The sequence below is a fragment of the Bombina bombina genome, chromosome 3 (genome assembly GCF_027579735.1).
Source record: "Bombina bombina isolate aBomBom1 chromosome 3, aBomBom1.pri, whole genome shotgun sequence".
Classification (NCBI taxonomy): domain Eukaryota; kingdom Metazoa; phylum Chordata; class Amphibia; order Anura; family Bombinatoridae; genus Bombina; species Bombina bombina.
Genome location: NC_069501.1, coordinates 19,217,563 through 19,237,275, shown reverse-complemented (window position 1 = coordinate 19,237,275; position 19,713 = coordinate 19,217,563). Strand labels below are relative to the sequence as shown.

Sequence of the window (19,713 nt, the reverse complement as noted above, 5' to 3'; positions counted from 1 at the left end):
CCTCTATGTGACCAACACCACCATATACACAATATAGTAACTACACAGCTCTGTGTCTATAAACCTTATTAAACCCCTGATTTAGTGCTCCCTTTTATTGCACAAATTATCATTAAACACATTAAAACCAGGTGCCATGCACGTGACGTCCTGCTTACCTCCATGTGCATCAGGTGACATGCACGTGACGTCCTGCTTACCTCCATGTGCATCAGGAAGTTCTGAGGTTTGCTTCTTGTCAGACATCATCTTGTTCAGCACAACTGAATTTGTCAGATATCCTTATGTTTCTTCTTTACTGTATTGTATGTGATCTACAAAATAACAGAGAGAGGTCTCACATACAGATAGTCATAAAAGGGGGAAATATTGTGAATTTTGGATGCCCAACACCCATATTAGAGCCTTTATAAACAGATCAGGATTCAGATGTCACTGTTTGGTCACAAAGGAATTAAAGTGAATAAAACGGATTAATCCGACAGGACATAGTAATTACCAAAAATAAACCAATACATAAACTGTTCTAACAATACATATTGTATATGTCACTAATTACAGAACTTTAACCCTTACATTTCCAATAATCATTGTCACTAACATCTTCTACATCTCCTGTATATGTCACACCGACATGTCTCCTCCCCAGCACCTTATATACAGACATTTAACCCTATAAAGAGATTATCTCTACTTTACATACACCGCCCCCTCCTATAGCATCATGTAGAGATATACTGGAAGTGGAGGGCCCTCTACTGGGCATGTAACAAAATTAAGGGATAACTGAGTTGAAGTCTGGAAGGTACTAGATGTTACATTGTTGCAAGTAGGGGGGCGGGTGTTTCTGCTTACCTTTATAGGTCCTGACTGCAGTGAATCCAGCCCTCTTTTGTTCCTGGTTCCAGACTTCAAGGAAGAATTTTTCCCGCCCACCCGACCCTGGATGAAGATGTGGCGGGGCTTAGGGTAATGTTGAGGGCTCACCCTGGCGTGGGTAGGTTTAATTGAACTAGCTCATTAAGACCAGGGGGTAATTTAGTCTTCCACCCTCTTGGAGCGTGTTTTACAACTCGTACCGGGGGGGTCGCCCTACTGGGCTGGTCGTATGTGCCCTAGCTGGCGGTCGGTCAGGGCCCAGAGAGCGGGCAGGGAGAGAGATGAGTGATGTCATGGGATGGGGGAGGTGACACTCACTAGGTGCCGACCTAGGGGTTCCTCCCCCCTACGAATCTTAGGCAAATACCTCTTTCAGCTTACAGCTCTCTCTCCCCGCAAATTGGGTGTGGCAATCGTGCCACACTGCACACACCGTGTAGGGCTCTGACTGTCTGCTAGTAGGGGTTAATTTTAGCTAGTTCATTGCCGCCACCAGCGAAGAACTGTTACAGTTCTCCTATTTGAAGTACTTTAGTTGCCTAGTTGGCATATTTACATAGGCCTAGTTTTAAAGGCTTATGTGTTAATAAATGTGACCGTGACCGGTCTTTTGCCCATTTAACTGGTTGTCAAGTGTTTTTATTTCATGTAACTTATTGTTAAGTATAGTATTTCATTTAAGTCATGTGGGTACAGGAAAGACGTAATAACAGAATTTATGTTTACCTGATAAATTACTTTCTCCAACGGTGTGTCCGGTCCACGGCGTCATCCTTACTTGTGGGATATTCTCTTCCCCAACAGGAAATGGCAAAGAGCCCAGCAAAGCTGGTCACATGATCCCTCCTAGGCTCCGCCTTCCCCAGTCATTCGACCGACGTAAAGGAGGAATATTTGCATAGGAGAAATCATATGATACCGTGGTGACTGTAGTTAAAGAAAATAAATTATCAGACCTGATTAAAAAACCAGGGCGGGCCGTGGACCGGACACACCGTTGGAGAAAGTAATTTATCAGGTAAACATAAATTCTGTTTTCTCCAACATAGGTGTGTCCGGTCCACGGCGTCATCCTTACTTGTGGGAACCAATACCAAAGCTTTAGGACACGGATGATGGGAGGGAGCAAATCAGGTCACCTAGATGGAAGGCACCACGGCTTGCAAAACCTTTCTCCCAAAAATAGCCTCAGAAGAAGCAAAAGTATCAAATTTGTAAAATTTAGTAAAAGTGTGCAGTGAAGACCAAGTCGCTGCCTTACATATCTGATCAACAGAAGCCTCGTTCTTGAAGGCCCATGTGGAAGCCACGGCCCTAGTGGAATGAGCTGTGATTCTTTCAGGAGGCTGCCGTCCGGCAGTCTCATAAGCCAATCTGATGATGCTTTTAAGCCAAAAAGAGAGAGAGGTAGAAGTTGCTTTTTGACCTCTCCTTTTACCAGAATAAACAACAAACAAGGAAGATGTTTGTCTGAAATCCTTTGTAGCATCTAAATAGAATTTTAGAGCACGAACAACATCCAAATTGTGCAACAAACGTTCCTTCTTTGAAACTGGATTCGGACACAAAGAAGGCACGACTATCTCCTGGTTAATGTTTTTGTTAGAAACAACTTTCGGAAGAAAACCAGGTTTAGTACGCAAAACCACCTTATCTGCATGGAACACCAGATAAGGAGGAGAACACTGCAGAGCAGATAACTCTGAAACTCTTCTAGCAGAAGAAATTGCAACCAAAAACAAAACTTTCCAAGATAATAACTTAATATCAACGGAATGTAAGGGTTCAAACGGAACCCCCTGAAGAACTGAAAGAACTAAATTGAGACTCCAAGGAGGAGTCAAAGGTTTGTAAACAGGCTTGATTCTAACCAGAGCCTGAACAAAAGCTTGAACATCTGGCACAGCCGCCAGCTTTTTGTGAAGTAACACAGATAAAGCAGAAATCTGTCCCTTCAAAGAACTTGCAGATAATCCTTTCTCCAAACCTTCTTGAAGAAAGGATAGAATCTTAGGAATTTTTATCTTGTTCCATGGGAATCCTTTAGATTCACACCAACAGATATATTTTTTCCATATTTTATGGTAGATTTTTCTAGTTACAGGCTTTCTGGCCTGAACAAGAGTATCAATGACAGAATCTGAGAACCCTCGCTTTGATAAAATCAAGCGTTCAATCTCCAAGCAGTCAGTTGGAGTGAGGCCAGATTCGGATGTTCGAACGGACCTTGAACAAGAAGGTCCTGTCTCAAAGGTAGCTTCCATGGTGGAGCCGATGACATATTCACCAGGTCTGCATACCAAGTCCTGCGTGGCCACGCAGGAGCTATCAAGATCACCGATGCCCTCTCCTGATTGATCCTGGCTACCAGCCTGGGGATGAGAGGAAACGGTGGGAATACATAAGCTAGGTTGAAGGTCCAAGGTGCTACTAGTGCATCTACTAGAGTCGCCTTGGGATCCCTGGATCTGGACCCGTAGCAAGGAACCTTGAAGTTCTGACGAGAGGCCATCAGATCCATGTCTGGAATGCCCCACAATTGAGTAATTTGGGCAAAGATTTCCGGATGGAGTTCCCACTCCCCCGGATAAAATGTCTGACGACTCAGAAAATCCGCTTCCCAATTTTCCACTCCTGGGATGTGGATTGCAGACAAGTGGCAGGAGTGAGTCTCCGCCCATTGAATGATTTTGGTCACTTCTTCCATCGCCAGGGAACTCCTTGTTCCCCCCTGATGGTTGATATACGCCACAGTCGTCATGTTGTCTGATTGAAACCGTATGAATTTGGCCTTTGCTAGCTGAGGCAAAGGCTTGAGAGCATTGAATATCGCTCTCAGTTCCAGAATATTTATCGGGAGAAGAGATTCTTCCCGAGACCAAAGACCCTGAGCTTTCAGGAGTTCCCAGACCGCGCCCCAGCCCACCAGACTGGCGTCGGTCATGACAATGACCCACTCTGGTCTGCGGAAGCTCATCCCCTGTGACAGGTTGTCCAGGGTCAGCCACCAACGGAGTGAATCTCTGGTCCTCTGATCTACTTGTATCGTCGGAGACAAGTCTGTATAATCCCCATTCCACTGACTGAGCATGCACAGTTGTAATGGTCTCAGATGAATTCGCGCAAAAGGAACTATGTCCATTGCCGCGACCATCAAACCTATTACTTCCATGCACTGCGCTATGGAAGGAAGAGGAACAGAATGAAGTACTTGACAAGAGCTTAGAAGTTTTGATTTTCTGGCCTCTGTCAGAAAAATCCTCATTTCTAAGGAGTCTATTATTGTTCCCAAGAAGGGAACTCTTGTTGACGGAGATAGAGAACTTTTTTCTACGTTCACTTTCCACCCGTGAGATCTGAGAAAGGCCAGGACAATGTCCGTATGAGCCTTTGCTTGTGGTAGGGACGACACTTGAATCAGTATGTCGTCCAAGTAAGGTACTACTGCAATGCCCCTTGGTCGTAGCACCGCTAGAAGGGACCCTAGTACCTTTGTGAAAATTCTTGGAGCAGTGGCTAATCCGAATGGAAGTGCCACAAACTGGTAATGCTTGTCCAGAAAGGCGAACCTTAGGAACCGATGATGTTCCTTGTGGATAGGAATATGTAGATACGCATCCTTTAAATCCACCGTGGTCATGAATTGACCTTCCTGGATGGAAGGAAGAATTGTCCGAATGGTTTCCATTTTGAATGATGGAACCTTGAGAAACTTGTTTAGGATCTTGAGATCTAAGATTGGTCTGAATGTTCCCTCTTTTTTGGGAACTATGAACAGATTGGAGTAGAATCCCATCCCTTGTTCTCCTAATGGAACAGGATGAATCACTCCCATTTTTAACAGGTCTTCTACACAATGTAAGAATGCCTGTCTTTTTATGTGGTCTGAAGACAATTGAGACCTGTGGAACCTCCCCCTTGGGGGAAGCTCCTTGAATTCCAGAAGATAACCTTGGGAGACTATTTCTAGCGCCCAAGGATCCAGAACATCTCTTGCCCAAGCCTGAGCGAAGAGAGAAAGTCTGCCCCCCACCAGATCCGGTCCCGGATCGGGGGCCAACATCTCATGCTGTCTTGGTAGCAGTGGCAGGTTTCTTGGCCTGCTTACCTTTGTTCCAGCCTTGCATTGGCCTCCAGGCTGGCTTGGTTTGAGAAGTATTACCCTCTTGCTTAGAGGATGTAGCACTTGGGGCTGGTCCGTTTCTGCGAAAGGGACGAAAATTTGGTTTATTTTTAGCCTTGAAAGACCTATCCTGAGGAAGGGCGTGGCCCTTACCCCCAGTGATATCAGAAATAATCTCTTTCAAGTCAGGGCCAAACAGCGTTTTCCCCTTGAAAGGTATGTTAAGCAATTTGTTCTTGGAAGACGCATCCGCTGACCAAGATTTTAGCCAAAGCGCTCTGCGCGCCACAATAGCAAACCCTGAATTTTTCGCCGCTAATCTAGCCAATTGCAAAGTGGCGTCTAAAGTAAAAGAGTTAGCCAATTTGAGAGCATGAATTCTGTCCATAATCTCCTCATAAGAAGAATCTTTATTGAGCGACTTTTCTAGTTCATCGAACCAGAAACACGCTGCTGTAGTGACAGGAACCATGCATGAAATTGGTTGTAGAAGGTAACCTTGCTGAACAAACATCTTTTTAAGCAAACCCTCTAATTTTTTATCCATAGGATCTTTGAAAGCACAACTATCTTCTATAGGGATAGTAGTGCGTTTGTTTAGAGTAGAAACCGCCCCCTCGACCTTGGGGACTGTCTGCCATAAGTCCTTTCTGGGGTCGACCATAGGAAACAATTTCTTAAATATAGGGGGAGGGACAAAAGGTATGCCGGGCCTTTCCCATTCTTTGTTTACAATGTCCGCCACCCGCTTGGGTATAGGAAAAGCTTCGGGGGGCCCCGGGACCTCTAGGAACTTGTCCATCTTACATAATTTCTCTGGAATGACCAAATTCTCACAATCATCCAGAGTAGATAACACCTCCTTAAGCAGAGCGCGGAGATGTTCCAATTTAAATTTGAATGTAATCACATCAGGTTCAGCTTGTTGAGAAATTTTCCCTGAATCTGAAATTTCTCCCTCAGACAAAACCTCCCTGGCCCCCTCAGACTGGTGTAGGGGCACTTCAGAACCAATATCATCAGCGTCCTCATGCTCTTCAGTATTTTCTAAAACAGAGCAGTCGCGCTTTCGCTGATAAGTGGGCATTTTGGCTAAAATGTTTTTGATAGAATTATCCATTACAGCCGTTAATTGTTGCATAGTAAGGAGTATTGGCGCACTAGATGTACTAGGGGCCTCCTGTGTGGGCAAGACTGGCGTAGACGAAGGAGGGGATGATGCAGTACCATGCTTACTCCCCTCACTTGAGGAATCATCTTGGGCATCATTTTCTCTAAATTTTGTGTCACATAAATCACATCTATTTAAATGAGAAGGAACCTTGGCTTCCCCACATACAGAACATAGTCTATCTGATAGTTCAGACATGTTAAACAGGCATAAACTTGATAACAAAGTACAAAAAACGTTTTAAAATAAAACCGTTACTGTCACTTTAAATTTTAAACTGAACACACTTTATTACTGAAAATGTGAAAAAGTATGAAGGAATTGTTCAAAATTCACCAAAATTTCACCACAGTGTCTTAAAGCCTTAAAAGTATTGCACACCAAATTTGAAAGCTTTAACTCTTAAAATAACGGAACCGGAGCCGTTTTTATATTTAATCCCTATACAGTCCCTGGTATCTACTTTGCTGAGACCCAACCAAGCCCAAAGGGGAATACGATACCAAATGACGCCTTCAGTAAGCTTTTTCTATGTATCTGAGCTCCTCACACATGCATCTGCATGTCTTGTTTCCCAAAAACAACTGCGCAATAGAGGCGCGAAAATGAGGCTCTGCCTATGATTAGAGAAGGCCCCCAGTGAAAAAGGTGTCCAATACAGTGCCTGCCGGTTATTTTACATAATTCCCAAGAATAAAATAACTCCTCAAAACTATGAAGTATTAAAAATGCTTATATATCAATCGTTTTAGCCCAGAAAAATGTCTACCAGTCTTTAAAGCCCTTGTGAAGCCCTTTATTCTTATTTAATAAAAATGGCTTACCGGATCCCATATGGAAAATGACAGCTTCCAGCATTACCAAGTCTTGTTAGAAATGTGTCATACCTCAAGCAGCAAAAGTCTGCTCACTGTTTCCCCCAACTGAAGTTAATTCCTCTCAACAGTCCTGTGTGGAAACAGCCATCGATTTTAGTAACGGTTGCTAAAATCATTTTCCTCTTACAAGCAGAAATCTTCATCTCTTTTCTGTTTCAGAGTAAATAGTACATACCAGCACTATTTTAAAATAACAAACTCTTGATTGAAGAATAAAAACTACATTTAAACACCAAAAAACTCTAAGCCATCTCCGTGGAGATGTTGCCTGTACAACGGCAAAGAGAATGACTGGGGAAGGCGGAGCCTAGGAGGGATCATGTGACCAGCTTTGCTGGGCTCTTTGCCATTTCCTGTTGGGGAAGAGAATATCCCACAAGTAAGGATGACGCAGTGGACCGGACACACCTATGTTGGAGAAAGGAGGTTTATCCCTTAAGTACTATAGAGATGTCCCATATGTCTTAATTGCACACCCCCAGCACCTTATATGAACACATTGAAATGTTGAAACACACGGCATCCTGCCTAGCACTGTACATATAGATATATAATATGATAGAGAAGTTCCCTCTGACTCACATATGCTGCCTGCTCCCCAGTACCTTATATGCAGAGTTATAACATTATAAAGAAGTTCCCTCTGACTCGCATATGCTGCCTCTTCCCCAGTACCTTATATGCAGAGTTATAACATTATAAAGAAGTTCCCTCTGACTCGCATATGCTGCCTCTTCCCCAGTACTTTATATACAGAGATATAACATTATAAAGAAGTTCCCTCTGACTCACACATGCTGCCTCTTCCCCAGTACTTTATATACAGAGATATAACATTATAAAGAAGTTCCCTCTGACTCACACATGCTGCCTCTTCCCCAGTACTTTATATACAGAGATATAACATTATATAGGTTCCCATTTACTCATACACACAGCCTCCTCCCCAGTACTTTATATACAGAGATATAATATTTTATAGGTTCCCATTGACTCAACCACACAGCCTCCTCCCCAGTACCTTATATACAGAGATATAATATTTTATAGGTTCCCAATGACTCATACACACAGCCTCCTCCCCAGTACCTTATATACTGAGATATACTATTTTATAGGTTCCCATTGACTCATACACACAGCCTCCTCCCCAGTACCTTATATACAGATATATAATATTTTATAGGTTCCCAATGACTCATACACACAGCCTCCTCCCCAGTACCTTATATACAGAGGTATAATATTATATAGGTTCCCATTGACTCATACACACAGCCTCCTCCCCAGCACCTTATATACAGAGATATAATATTATATAGGTTCCCATTGACTCATACACACAGCCTCCTCCCCGGTACCTTATATACAGAGATATAATATTATATAGGTTCCTATTGACTCATACACACAGCCTCCTCCCCAGTACCTTATATACAGATATATTTTATAGGTTCCCATTGACTCATACACACAGCCTCCTCCCCAGTACCTTATATACAGAGATATAATATTATATAGGTTCCCATTGACCCATACACATAGCCTCCTCCCCAGTACCTTATATACAGATATATTTTATAGGTTCCCATTGACTCATACACACAGCCTCCTCTCCAGTACCTTATATACAGAGATATAATATTTTATAGGTTCCCATTGACTCATACACATAGCCTCCTCCCCAGTACCTTATATACAGAGATATAATATTTTATAGGTTCCCATTGACCCATACACACAGCCTCCTCCCCAGTACCTTATATACAGAGATATAATATTATATAGGTTCCCATTGACTCATACACACAGCCTCCTCCCCAGTACCTTATATACAGAGAGATAATATTTTATAGGTTCCCATTGACTCATACACACAGCCTCCTCCCCAGTACCTTATATACAGAGATATACTATTTTATAGGTTCCCATTGACCCATACACACAGCCTCCTCCCCAGTACCTTATATACAGATATAATATTTTAAAGGTTCCCATTGACACATACACACAGCCTCCTCCCCAATACCTTATATACAGATATATAATATTATATAGGTTCCCATTGACTCATACACACAGCCTCATCCCCAGCACCTTATATACAGAGATATATTATATAGGTTCCCACTGACTCATACACACAGCCTCCTCCCCAGCATCTTATATAAAGAGATATATTTTATAGGCTCCCATCGACTTATACACACAGCCTCCTCCCCAGCACCTTATATACAGAGATATAATATTTTATAGGTTCCCATTGACTCATACACACAGCCTCCTCTCCAGTACCTTATATACAGAGATATAATATTTTATAGGTTCCCATTGACTCATACACATAGCCTACTCCCCAGTACCTTATATACAGAGATATAATATTTTATAGGTTCCCATTGACCCATACACACAGCCTCCTCCCCAGTACCTTATATACAGAGATATAATATTATATAGGTTCCCATTGATTCATACACACAGCCTCCTCCCCAGTACCTTATATACAGAGAGATAATATTTTATAGGTTCCCATTGACTCATACACACAGCCTCCTCCCCAGTACCTTATATACAGAGATATACTATTTTATAGGTTCCCATTGACCCATACACACAGCCTCCTCCCCAGTACCTTATATACAGATATAATATTTTAAAGGTTCCCATTGACTCATACACACAGCCTCCTCCTCAATACCTTATATACAGAGATATAATATTATATAGGTTCCCATTGACTCATACACACAGCCTCCTCCCCAGCACCTTATATACAGAGATATATTATATAGGTTCCCACTGACTCATACACACAGCCTCCTCCCCAGCACCTTATATAAAGAGATATATTTTATAGGCTCCCATCGACTTATACACACAGCCTCCTCCCCAGCACCTTATATACAGAGATATAATATTTTATAGGTTCCCATTGACTCATACATACAGCCTCCTCCCCAGCACCTTATATACAGAGATATAATATTTTATAGGTTCCCATTGACTCATACACACAGCCTCGTCCCCAGTACCTTATATACAGAGATATACTATTTTATAGGTTCCCATTGACTCATACACACAGCCTCCTCCCCAGTACCTTATATACAGATATAATATTATATAGGTTCTCAATGACTCATACACACAGCCTCCTCCCCAGTACCTTATATACAGATATATTTTATAGGTTCCCATTGACTCATACAAACAGCCTCCTCCCAGTTACTTATATACAGAGATATAATATTTTATAGGTTCCCATTGACTCATACACACAGCCTCCTCCCCAGCACCTTATATACAGAGATATATTTTATAGGTTCCCATTGACTCATACACACAGCCTCCTCCCCAGTACCTTATATACAGAGATATAATATTTTATAGGTTCCCATTGACTCATACACACAGCCTCCTCTCCAGTACCTTATATACAGAGATATACTATTTTATAGGTTCCCAATGACTCATACAAACAGCCTCCTCCCCAGTACCTTATATACAAAGATATAATATTAAATAGGTTCCCATTGACTCATACACTCAGCCTCCTCCCCGGTACCTTATATACAGAGATATACTATTTTATAGGTTCCCATTGACTCACACACACAACCTCCTCCCCAGTACCTTATATAAAGAGAGATAATATTGTATAGGTTCCCATTGACTCATACACACAGCCTCCTCCCCAGTACCTTATATACAGATATACTATTTTATAGGTTCCAATTGACTCATACACACAGCCTCCTCCCCAGTACCTTATATACAGAGATATAATATTTTATAGGTTCCCATTGACCTATACACACAGCCTCCTCCCCAGTACCTTATATACAGAGATATAATATTATATAGGTTCCCATTGACTCATACACACAGCCTCCTCCCCAGTACCTTATATACAGAGAGAGAATATTTTATAGGTTCCCATTGACTCATACACACAGCCTCCTCCCCAGTACCTTATATACAGAGATATACTATTTTATAGGTTCCCATTGACTCATACACACAGCCTCCTCCCCAGTACCTTATATACAGATATAATATTTTAAAGGTTCCCATTGACTCATACACACAGCCTCCTCCCCAATACCTTATATACAGATATATAATATTCTATAAGTTCCCATTGACTCATACACACAGCCTCCTCCCCAGCACCTTATATACAGAGATATATTATATAGGTTCCCACTGACTCATACACACAGCCTCCTCCCCAGCACCTTATATAAAGAGATATATTTTATAGGCTCCCATCGACTTATACACACAGCCTCCTCCCCAGCACCTTATATACAGAGATATAATATTTTATAGGTTCCCATTGACTCAACCACACAGCCTCCTCCCCAGTACCTTATATACAGAGATATACTATTTTATAGGTTCCCAATGACTCATACACACAGCCTCCTCCCCAGTACCTTATATACAGATATATAATATTTTATAGGTTCCCATTGACTCATACAAACAGCCTCCTCCCCAGTACCTTATATACAGAGGTATAATATTATATAGGTTCCCATTGACTCATACACACAGCCTCCTCCCCAGCACCTTATATACAGAGATATAATATTATATAGGTTCCCATTGACTCAACCACACAGCCTCCTCCCCAGTACCTTATATACAGAGATATACTATTTTATAGGTTCCCAATGACTCATACACACAGCCTCCTCCCCAGTACCTTATATACAGATATATAATATTTTATAGTTTCCCATTGACTCATACAAACAGCCTCCTCCCCAGTACCTTATATACAGAGGTATAATATTATATAGGTTCCCATTGACTCATACACACAGCCTCCTCCCCAGCACCTTATATACAGAGATATAATATTATATAGGTTCCCATTGACTCATACACACAGCCTCCTCCCCGGTACCTTATATACAGAGATATAATATTATATAGGTTCCGATTGACTCATACACACAGCCTCCTCCCCAGTACCTTATATACAGATATATTTTATAGGTTCCCATTGACTCATACACACAGCCTCCTCCCCAGTACCTTATATACAGAGATATAATATTATATAGGTTCCCATTGACTCATACACACAGCCTCCTCTCCAGTACCTTATATACAGAGATATAATATTTTATAGGTTCCCATTGACTCATACATACAGCCTCCTCCCCAGCACCTTATATACAGAGATATAATATTTTATAGGTTCCCATTGACTCATACACACAGCCTCCTCCCCAATACCTTATATACAGAGATATACTATTTTATAGGTTCCCATTGACTCATACACACAGCCTCCTCCCCAGTACCTTATATACAGATATAATATTATATAGGTTCTCAATGACTCATACACACAGCCTCCTCCCCAGTACCTTATATACAGATATACTATTTTATAGGTTCCCATTGACTCACACACACAACCTCCTCCCCAGTACCTTATATAAAGAGAGATAATATTTTATAGGTTCCCATTGACTCATACACACAGCCTCCTCCCCAGTACCTTATATACAGATATACTATTTTATAGGTTCCCATTGACTCATACACACAGCCTCCTCCCCAGTACCTTATATACAGAGATATAATATTTTATAGGTTCCCATTGACTCATACACACAGCCTCCTCCCCAATACCTTATATACAGAGATATACTATTTTATAGGTTCCCATTGACTCACACACACAACCTCCTCCCCAGTACCTTATATAAAGAGAGATAATATTTTATAGGTTCCCATTGACTCATACACACAGCCTCCTCCCCAGTACCTTATATACAGAGAGATAATATTTTATAGGTTCCCATTGACTCATACACACAGCCTCCTCCCCAGTACCTTATATACAGAGATATAATATTTTATAGGTTCCCATTGACTCATACACACAGCCTCCTCCCCAGTACCTTATATACAGAGATATACTATTTTATAGGTTCCCATTGACTCATACACACAGCCTCCTCCCCAGTACCTTATATACAGATATAATATTATATAGGTTCTCAATGACTCATACACACAGCCTCCTCCCCAGTACCTTATATACAGATATATTTTATAGGTTCCCATTGACTCATACAAACAGCCTCCTCCCAGTTACTTATATACAGAGATATAATATTTTATAGGTTCCCATTGACTCATACACTCAGCCTCCTCCCAGTTACTTATATACAGAGATATAATATTTTATAGGTTCCCATTGACTCATACAAACAGCCTCCTCCCCAGTACCTTATATACAGAGATATAATATTATATAGGTTCCCATTGACTCATACACTCAGCCTCCTCCCCGGTACCTTATATACAGAGATATACTATTTTATAGGTTCCCATTGACTCACACACACAACCTCCTCCCCAGTACCTTATATAAAGAGAGATAATATTTTATAGGTTCCCATTGACTCATACACACAGCCTCCTCCCCAGTACCTTATATACACAGAGATAATATTTTATAGGTTCCCATTGACTCATACACACAGCCTCCTCCCCAGTACCTTATATACAGATATAATATTTTAAAGGTTCAGATTGACTCATACACACAGCCTCCTCCCCAGTACCTTATATACAGAGATATAATATTTTATAGGTTCCCATTGACCCATACACACAGCCTCCTCCCCAGTACCTTATATACAGAGATATAATATTATATAGGTTCCCATTGACTCATACACACAGCCTCCTCCCCAGTACCTTATATACAGAGATATACTATTTTATAGGTTCCCATTGACTCATACACACAGCCTCCTCCCCAGTACCTTATATACAGATATAATATTTTATAGGTTCCCATTGACTCATACACACAGCCTCCTCCCCAATACCTTATATACAAAGATATAATATTATATAGGTTCCCATTGACTCATACACACAGCCTCCTCCCCAGCACATTATATACAGAGATATATTATATAGGTTCCCACTGACTCATACACACAGCCTCCTCCCCAGCACCTTATATAAAGAGATATATTTTATAGGCTCCCATCGACTTATACACACAGCCTCCTCCCCAGCACCTTATATACAGAGATATAATATTTTATAGGTTCCCATTGACTCATACATACAGCCTCCTCCCCAGCACCTTATATACAGAGATATAATATTTTATAGGTTCCCATTGACTCATACACACAGCCTCCTCCCCAGTACCTTATATACAGAGATATACTATTTTATAGGTTCCCATTGACTCATACACACAGCCTCCTCCCCAGTACCTTATATACAGATCTATTTTATAGGTTCCCATTGACTCATACAAACAGCCTCCTCCCAGTTACTTATATACAGAGAGATAATATTTTATAGGTTCCCATTGACTCATACACACAGCCTCCTCCCCAGCACCTTATATACAGAGATATATTTTATAGGTTCCCATTGACTCATACACACAGCCTCCTCCCCAGTACCTTATATACAGAGATATATTTTATAGGTTCCCATTGACTCATACACACAGCCTCCTCTCCAGTACCTTATATACAGAGATATACTATTTTATAGGTTCCCAATGACTCATACAAACAGCCTCCTCCCCAGTACCTTATATACAGAGATATAATATTATATAGGTTCCCATTGACTCATACACTCAGCCTCCTCCCCGGTACCTTATATACAGAGATATACTATTTTATAGGTTCCCATTGACTCACACACACAACCTCCTCCCCAGTACCTTATATAAAGAGAGATAATATTTTATAGGTTCCCATTGACTCATACACACAGCCTCCTCTCCAGTACCTTATATACAGAGATATACTATTTTATAGGTTCCCAATGACTCATACAAACAGCCTCCTCCCCAGTACCTTATATACAGAGATATAATATTATATAGGTTCCCATTGACTCATACACTCAGCCTCCTCCCCGGTACCTTATATACAGAGATATACTATTTTATAGGTTCCCATTGACTCACACACACAACCTCCTCCCCAGTACCTTATATAAAGAGAGATAATATTTTATAGGTTCCCATTGACTCATAAACACAGCCTCCTCCCCAGTAACTTATATACAGATATACTATTTTATAGGTTCCCATTGACTCATACACACAGCCTCCTCCCCAGTACCTTATATACAGAGATATAATATTTTATATGTTCCCATTGACTCATACACACAGCCTCCTCCCCAGTACCTTATATACAGAGATATATTTTATAGGTTCCCTTTGGCTCATACACACAGCCTCCTCCCCGGTACCTTATATACAGAGATATAATATTTTATAGGTTCCCATTGACTCATACACACAGCCTCCTCCCCGGTACCTTATATACAGAGATATAATATTTTATAGGTTCCCATTGACTCATACACACAGCCTCCTCCCCAGTACCTTATATACAGAGACTAGTACTAAAGCTCGTGTACACAGGCCATTTGTTGCAGTACAGCGGTCCCACCCCTTGCTCTCTAACCCCTCTCTTTTGCTCTCTCTTCTCCCCTCTCTTTTGCTTTCTCTCCCCCCTCTTTTGCTTTCTCTCTCCCCCCTCTCCTTTGCGCTCTCTCTCCTCTCTTTTGCTCTCTCCCCCCTTTCTTTTGCTCTCTCTCCCCCCTTTCTTTTGCTCTCCCTCCCCCCTTTCTTTTGCTCTCTCTCCCCCCTTTCTTTTGCTCTCTCTCCCCCCTTTCTTTTGCTCTCTCTCCCCCCTTTCTTTTGCTCTCTCTCCCCCCTTTCTTTTGCTCTCTCTCCCCCCTTTCTTTTGCTCTCTCTCCCCCCTTTCTTTTGCTCTCTCTCCCCCCTTTCTTTTGCACTCTCTCCCCCCTTTCTTTTGCACTCTCTCCCCCCTTTCTTTTGCACTCTCTCCCCCCTTTCTTTTGCACTCTCCCCCCCCCTCTTTGACTCTCTCCTCCCAACTCTTTGGCTCTCTCTCCTCCCACCTCTTTGGCTCTCTCCCCTCTTTGGCTCTCTCTCCTCTTTGGCTCTCTCTCCTCTTTGGCTCTCTCTCCTCTTTGGCTCTCTCTCCTCTTTGGCTCTCTCTCCTCTTTGGCTCTCTCTCCTCTTTGGCTCTCTCTCCTCTTTGGCTCTCTCTCCTCTTTGGCCCTTCTCCCCCCCCCTCTTTGGCCCTTCTCTCCCTACCCCCCCTCTCTCTTTGGCCCTTCTCCCCCCCCTCTCTTTGGCCCTTCTCCCCCCCCTCTCTTTGGCCCTTCTCCCCCCCCCCTCTCTTTGGCCCTTCTCCCCCCCCCTCTTTGGCCCTTCTCCCCCCCCCCCTCTCTTTGACCCTTCTCTCCCCCCCCCTCTCTTTGGCCCTTCTCTCCCCCCCTCTCTTTGGCCCTTCTCTCCCCCCCCCTCTCTTTGGCCCTTCTCTCCCCCCCCCTCTCTTTGGCCCTTCTCTCCCCCCCCCTCTCTTTGGCCCTTCTCTCCCCCCCCCTCTCTTTGGCCCTTCTCTCCCCCCCCTCTCTTTGGCCCTTCTCTCCCCCCCCTCTCTTTGGCCCTTCTCTCCCCCCCCTCTCTTTGGCCCTTCTCTCCCCCCCCCCCTCTCTTTGGCCCTTCTCTCCCCCCCCCCCTCTTTGGCCCTTCTCTCCCCCCCCCCCCCTCTTTGGCCCTTCTCTCCCTCCCCCCCCTCTCTTTGGCCCTTCTCTCCCCCCCCTCTTTGGCCCTTCTCTCCCCCCCCCCCCCTCTTTGGCCCTTCTCTCCCTCCCCCCCTCTCTTTGGCCCTTCTCTCAATCCCCTCTCTTTGGCCCTTCTCTCTCCCCCCCCTCTCTTTGGCCCTTCTCTCTCCCCCCCTCTCTTTGGCCCTTCTCTCCCTCCCCCCCTCTCTTTGGCCCTTCTCTCCCCCCCCCCTCTCTTTGGCCCTTCTCTCCCCCCCTCTCTTTGGCCCTTCTCCCCCCCTCTCCTGCTCCCTCTCTGGCTCTGTCTTGATTGAAAGCCTTTGCCTCTCTGGCCACGGCCCCATCGCGGCACCCCGCCCCTCGCAGCGCCGGCCACGCTCTGTGCTGAGTGCTGAGTGTCAGGATCCAAACGGCCACGTATGTTTGTCACGTGCAGTCTCTACTGCGCATGACTGCATCTGACAAACATACTTGGCCATTTATGATACAGAGATATACTATTTTATAGGTTCCCATTGACTCATGCACACAGCCTCCTCCACAGTACCTTATATATAGAGATATATTTCATAGGTTCCCATTGACTCATACACACAGCCTCCTCCACAGTACCTTATATACAGAGATATAATATTTTATAGGTTCCCAATGACTCATGCACACAATAAGAGGAAGGAATGAATAGGACTGGAACGTCACTAAGGCTGGGGGCTCCTATGCTGGACATAAAAGGGTTAATTTTAGGATGAGGAGTAGAGAGGGGGGAAGCTGAAAAAGGAGATAGAAGGTTAGGGGGAGGAAAGATAAGGAACAAAGGTATGGGCGGTTAGGGGAAAAGGGAGCGGCACTTAACAACAGGTAGTATAAATCAGAGTAGCAGGAAGTGAAGCACACTAATACATTTTTCTTGTTTCCCTCCCACCCACCCTGCATTAGGAGCAGTAGGAGAGAGCGAATCGCAATCAGAGAGGTCACTCAGAGAAGGAAGAGAGCAAGCAAACACAGATATGGGCAGGATGCTAACCAGTTGGTTGGATCGTAGTAAGACCATCTGTGTTTCTCTTAAGGACAAGGAAGAGCTGCAGCCGAGATTAAGCGGGTGACGCAAATCGGTCTAAGCTAACCAGAGGAGTTAAGAACACGGCAGCTATAGCAGAGGAAAGATAATAAATGGTGGAGAGCGGTGAAATGAGCCTGGCACGTGGGCATGGCATCGAGGAGGCGGGGGGATCCCGCTGCGCACTCGGCTTGGGGCCGTGATCCGGTGGTCTAGCTGCTGGGCAGATTGTGCAGCGGGTTCTCTCGGCCAATTCCTCGGTTCTCGCCACGGGGGGGTTTTATTGTGGTCACCCCCCGGAATACGAGGGCTCATGTTCAATTGAAATGCTTGGGCATTATGTTGAATTGGGGTGTTGAAATTGCTGGAATTGATTTATGGCTCTCTTATCTGATTTTGGCTACAATAGCCAAATCTATATAAATAAAAGTGACCTTTCCATTTTTTATTGGCAAAATTGGTGTTGTGTATTTATTTCAGGTATTCGTGATGGGCAGGCCATAGGGGGCTGGTTTCTTAGGGGTCTGGTTTAGGGAAGTAATATGGACCCTCTAAGTCTTACAGCCTCCTCCCCAGTACCTAATATATAGAGATATATTTTATAGGTTCCCATTGACTCATACAAACAGCCTCCTCCCCAGTACCTTATATACAGAGATATACTATTTTATAGGTTCCCATTGACTCATACACACAGCCTCCTCCCCAGTACCTTATATACAGAGATATATTTTATAGGTTCCCATTGACTCATACACATAGGTTCCCATTGACTCATACACACAGCCTCCTCCCCAGTACCTTATATACAGACATATATTTTATAGGTTCCCAATGACTCATACACACAGCCTCCTCCCCAGTACCTTATATACAGAGATATACTATTTTATAGGTTCCCATTGACTCATACACACAGCCTCCTCCCCAGTACCTTATATACAGATATAATATTTTATAGGTCTCCATTGACTCATATACACAGCCTCCTCCCCAGTACCTTATATACAGAGATATACTATTTTATAGGTTCCCATTGACTCATACACACAGCCTCCCCAGTACATTATATACAGATATATAATATTATAAAGAGGTTCCCATTGACTCATACACACAGCCTCCTCCCCAGTACCTTATATACAGAGATATACTATTTTATAGGTTCCCATTGACTCATACACACAGCCTCCCCAGTACCTTATATACAGATATATAATATTATAAAGAGGTTCCCAATGACTCATACACACAGCCTCCTCCCCAGTACCTTATTGTTTCATACACACAGCCTCCTCCCCGGTACCTTATATACAGAGATATAATATTTTATAGGTTCCCATTGACTCATACACACAGCCTCCTCCCCAGTACCTTATATACAGAGATATAATATTTTATAGGTTCCCATTGACTCATACACACAGCCTCCTCCCCAGTACCTTATATACAGAGACATAATATTATAAAGAGGTTCCCATTGACTCATACACATAGCCTCCTCCCCAGTACCTTATATACAGAGATATAATATGTTATAGGTTCCCATTGACTCATACACACAGCCTCCTCCCCAGTACCTTATATACAGAGATATACTATTTTATAGGTTCCCATTGACTCATACACACAGCCTCCTCCCCAGTACCTTATTGTTTCATACACACAGCCTCCTCCCCGGTACCTTATATACAGAGATATAATATTTTATAGGTTCCCATTGACTCATACACACAGCCTCCTCCCCAGTACCTTATATACAGAGATATAATATTTTATAGGTTCCCATTGACTCATACACACAGCCTCCTCCCCAGTACCTTATATACAGAGATATACTATTATAAAGAGGTTCCCATTGACTCACACACATAGCCTCCTCCCCAGTACCTTATATACAGAGATATAATATGTTATAGGTTCCCATTGACTCATACACACAGCCTCCTCCCCAGTGCCTTATATACAGAGATATACTATTTTA

The 19,713-nt window shown here is 43.0% G+C and overlaps 1 protein-coding gene across 3 annotated transcripts in view; it reads right to left on the bottom strand.

Moving 5' to 3' along the window:
- Positions 1-19,713, bottom strand: part of LOC128652796 (gastrula zinc finger protein XlCGF26.1-like) — a 232,525-nt gene that overhangs the window by 190,589 nt on the left and 22,223 nt on the right. For 2 of the 3 annotated variants that reach the window (XM_053705729.1, XM_053705730.1), the window contains exon 2: positions 159-314. In XM_053705729.1, the coding sequence (XP_053561704.1) occupies positions 159-249 (91 nt within the window). In that variant the 5' untranslated portion in view covers positions 250-314. The remainder of the gene's footprint in view (positions 1-158; positions 315-19,713) is intronic. The other variant, XM_053705731.1, reaches the window with a different exon arrangement.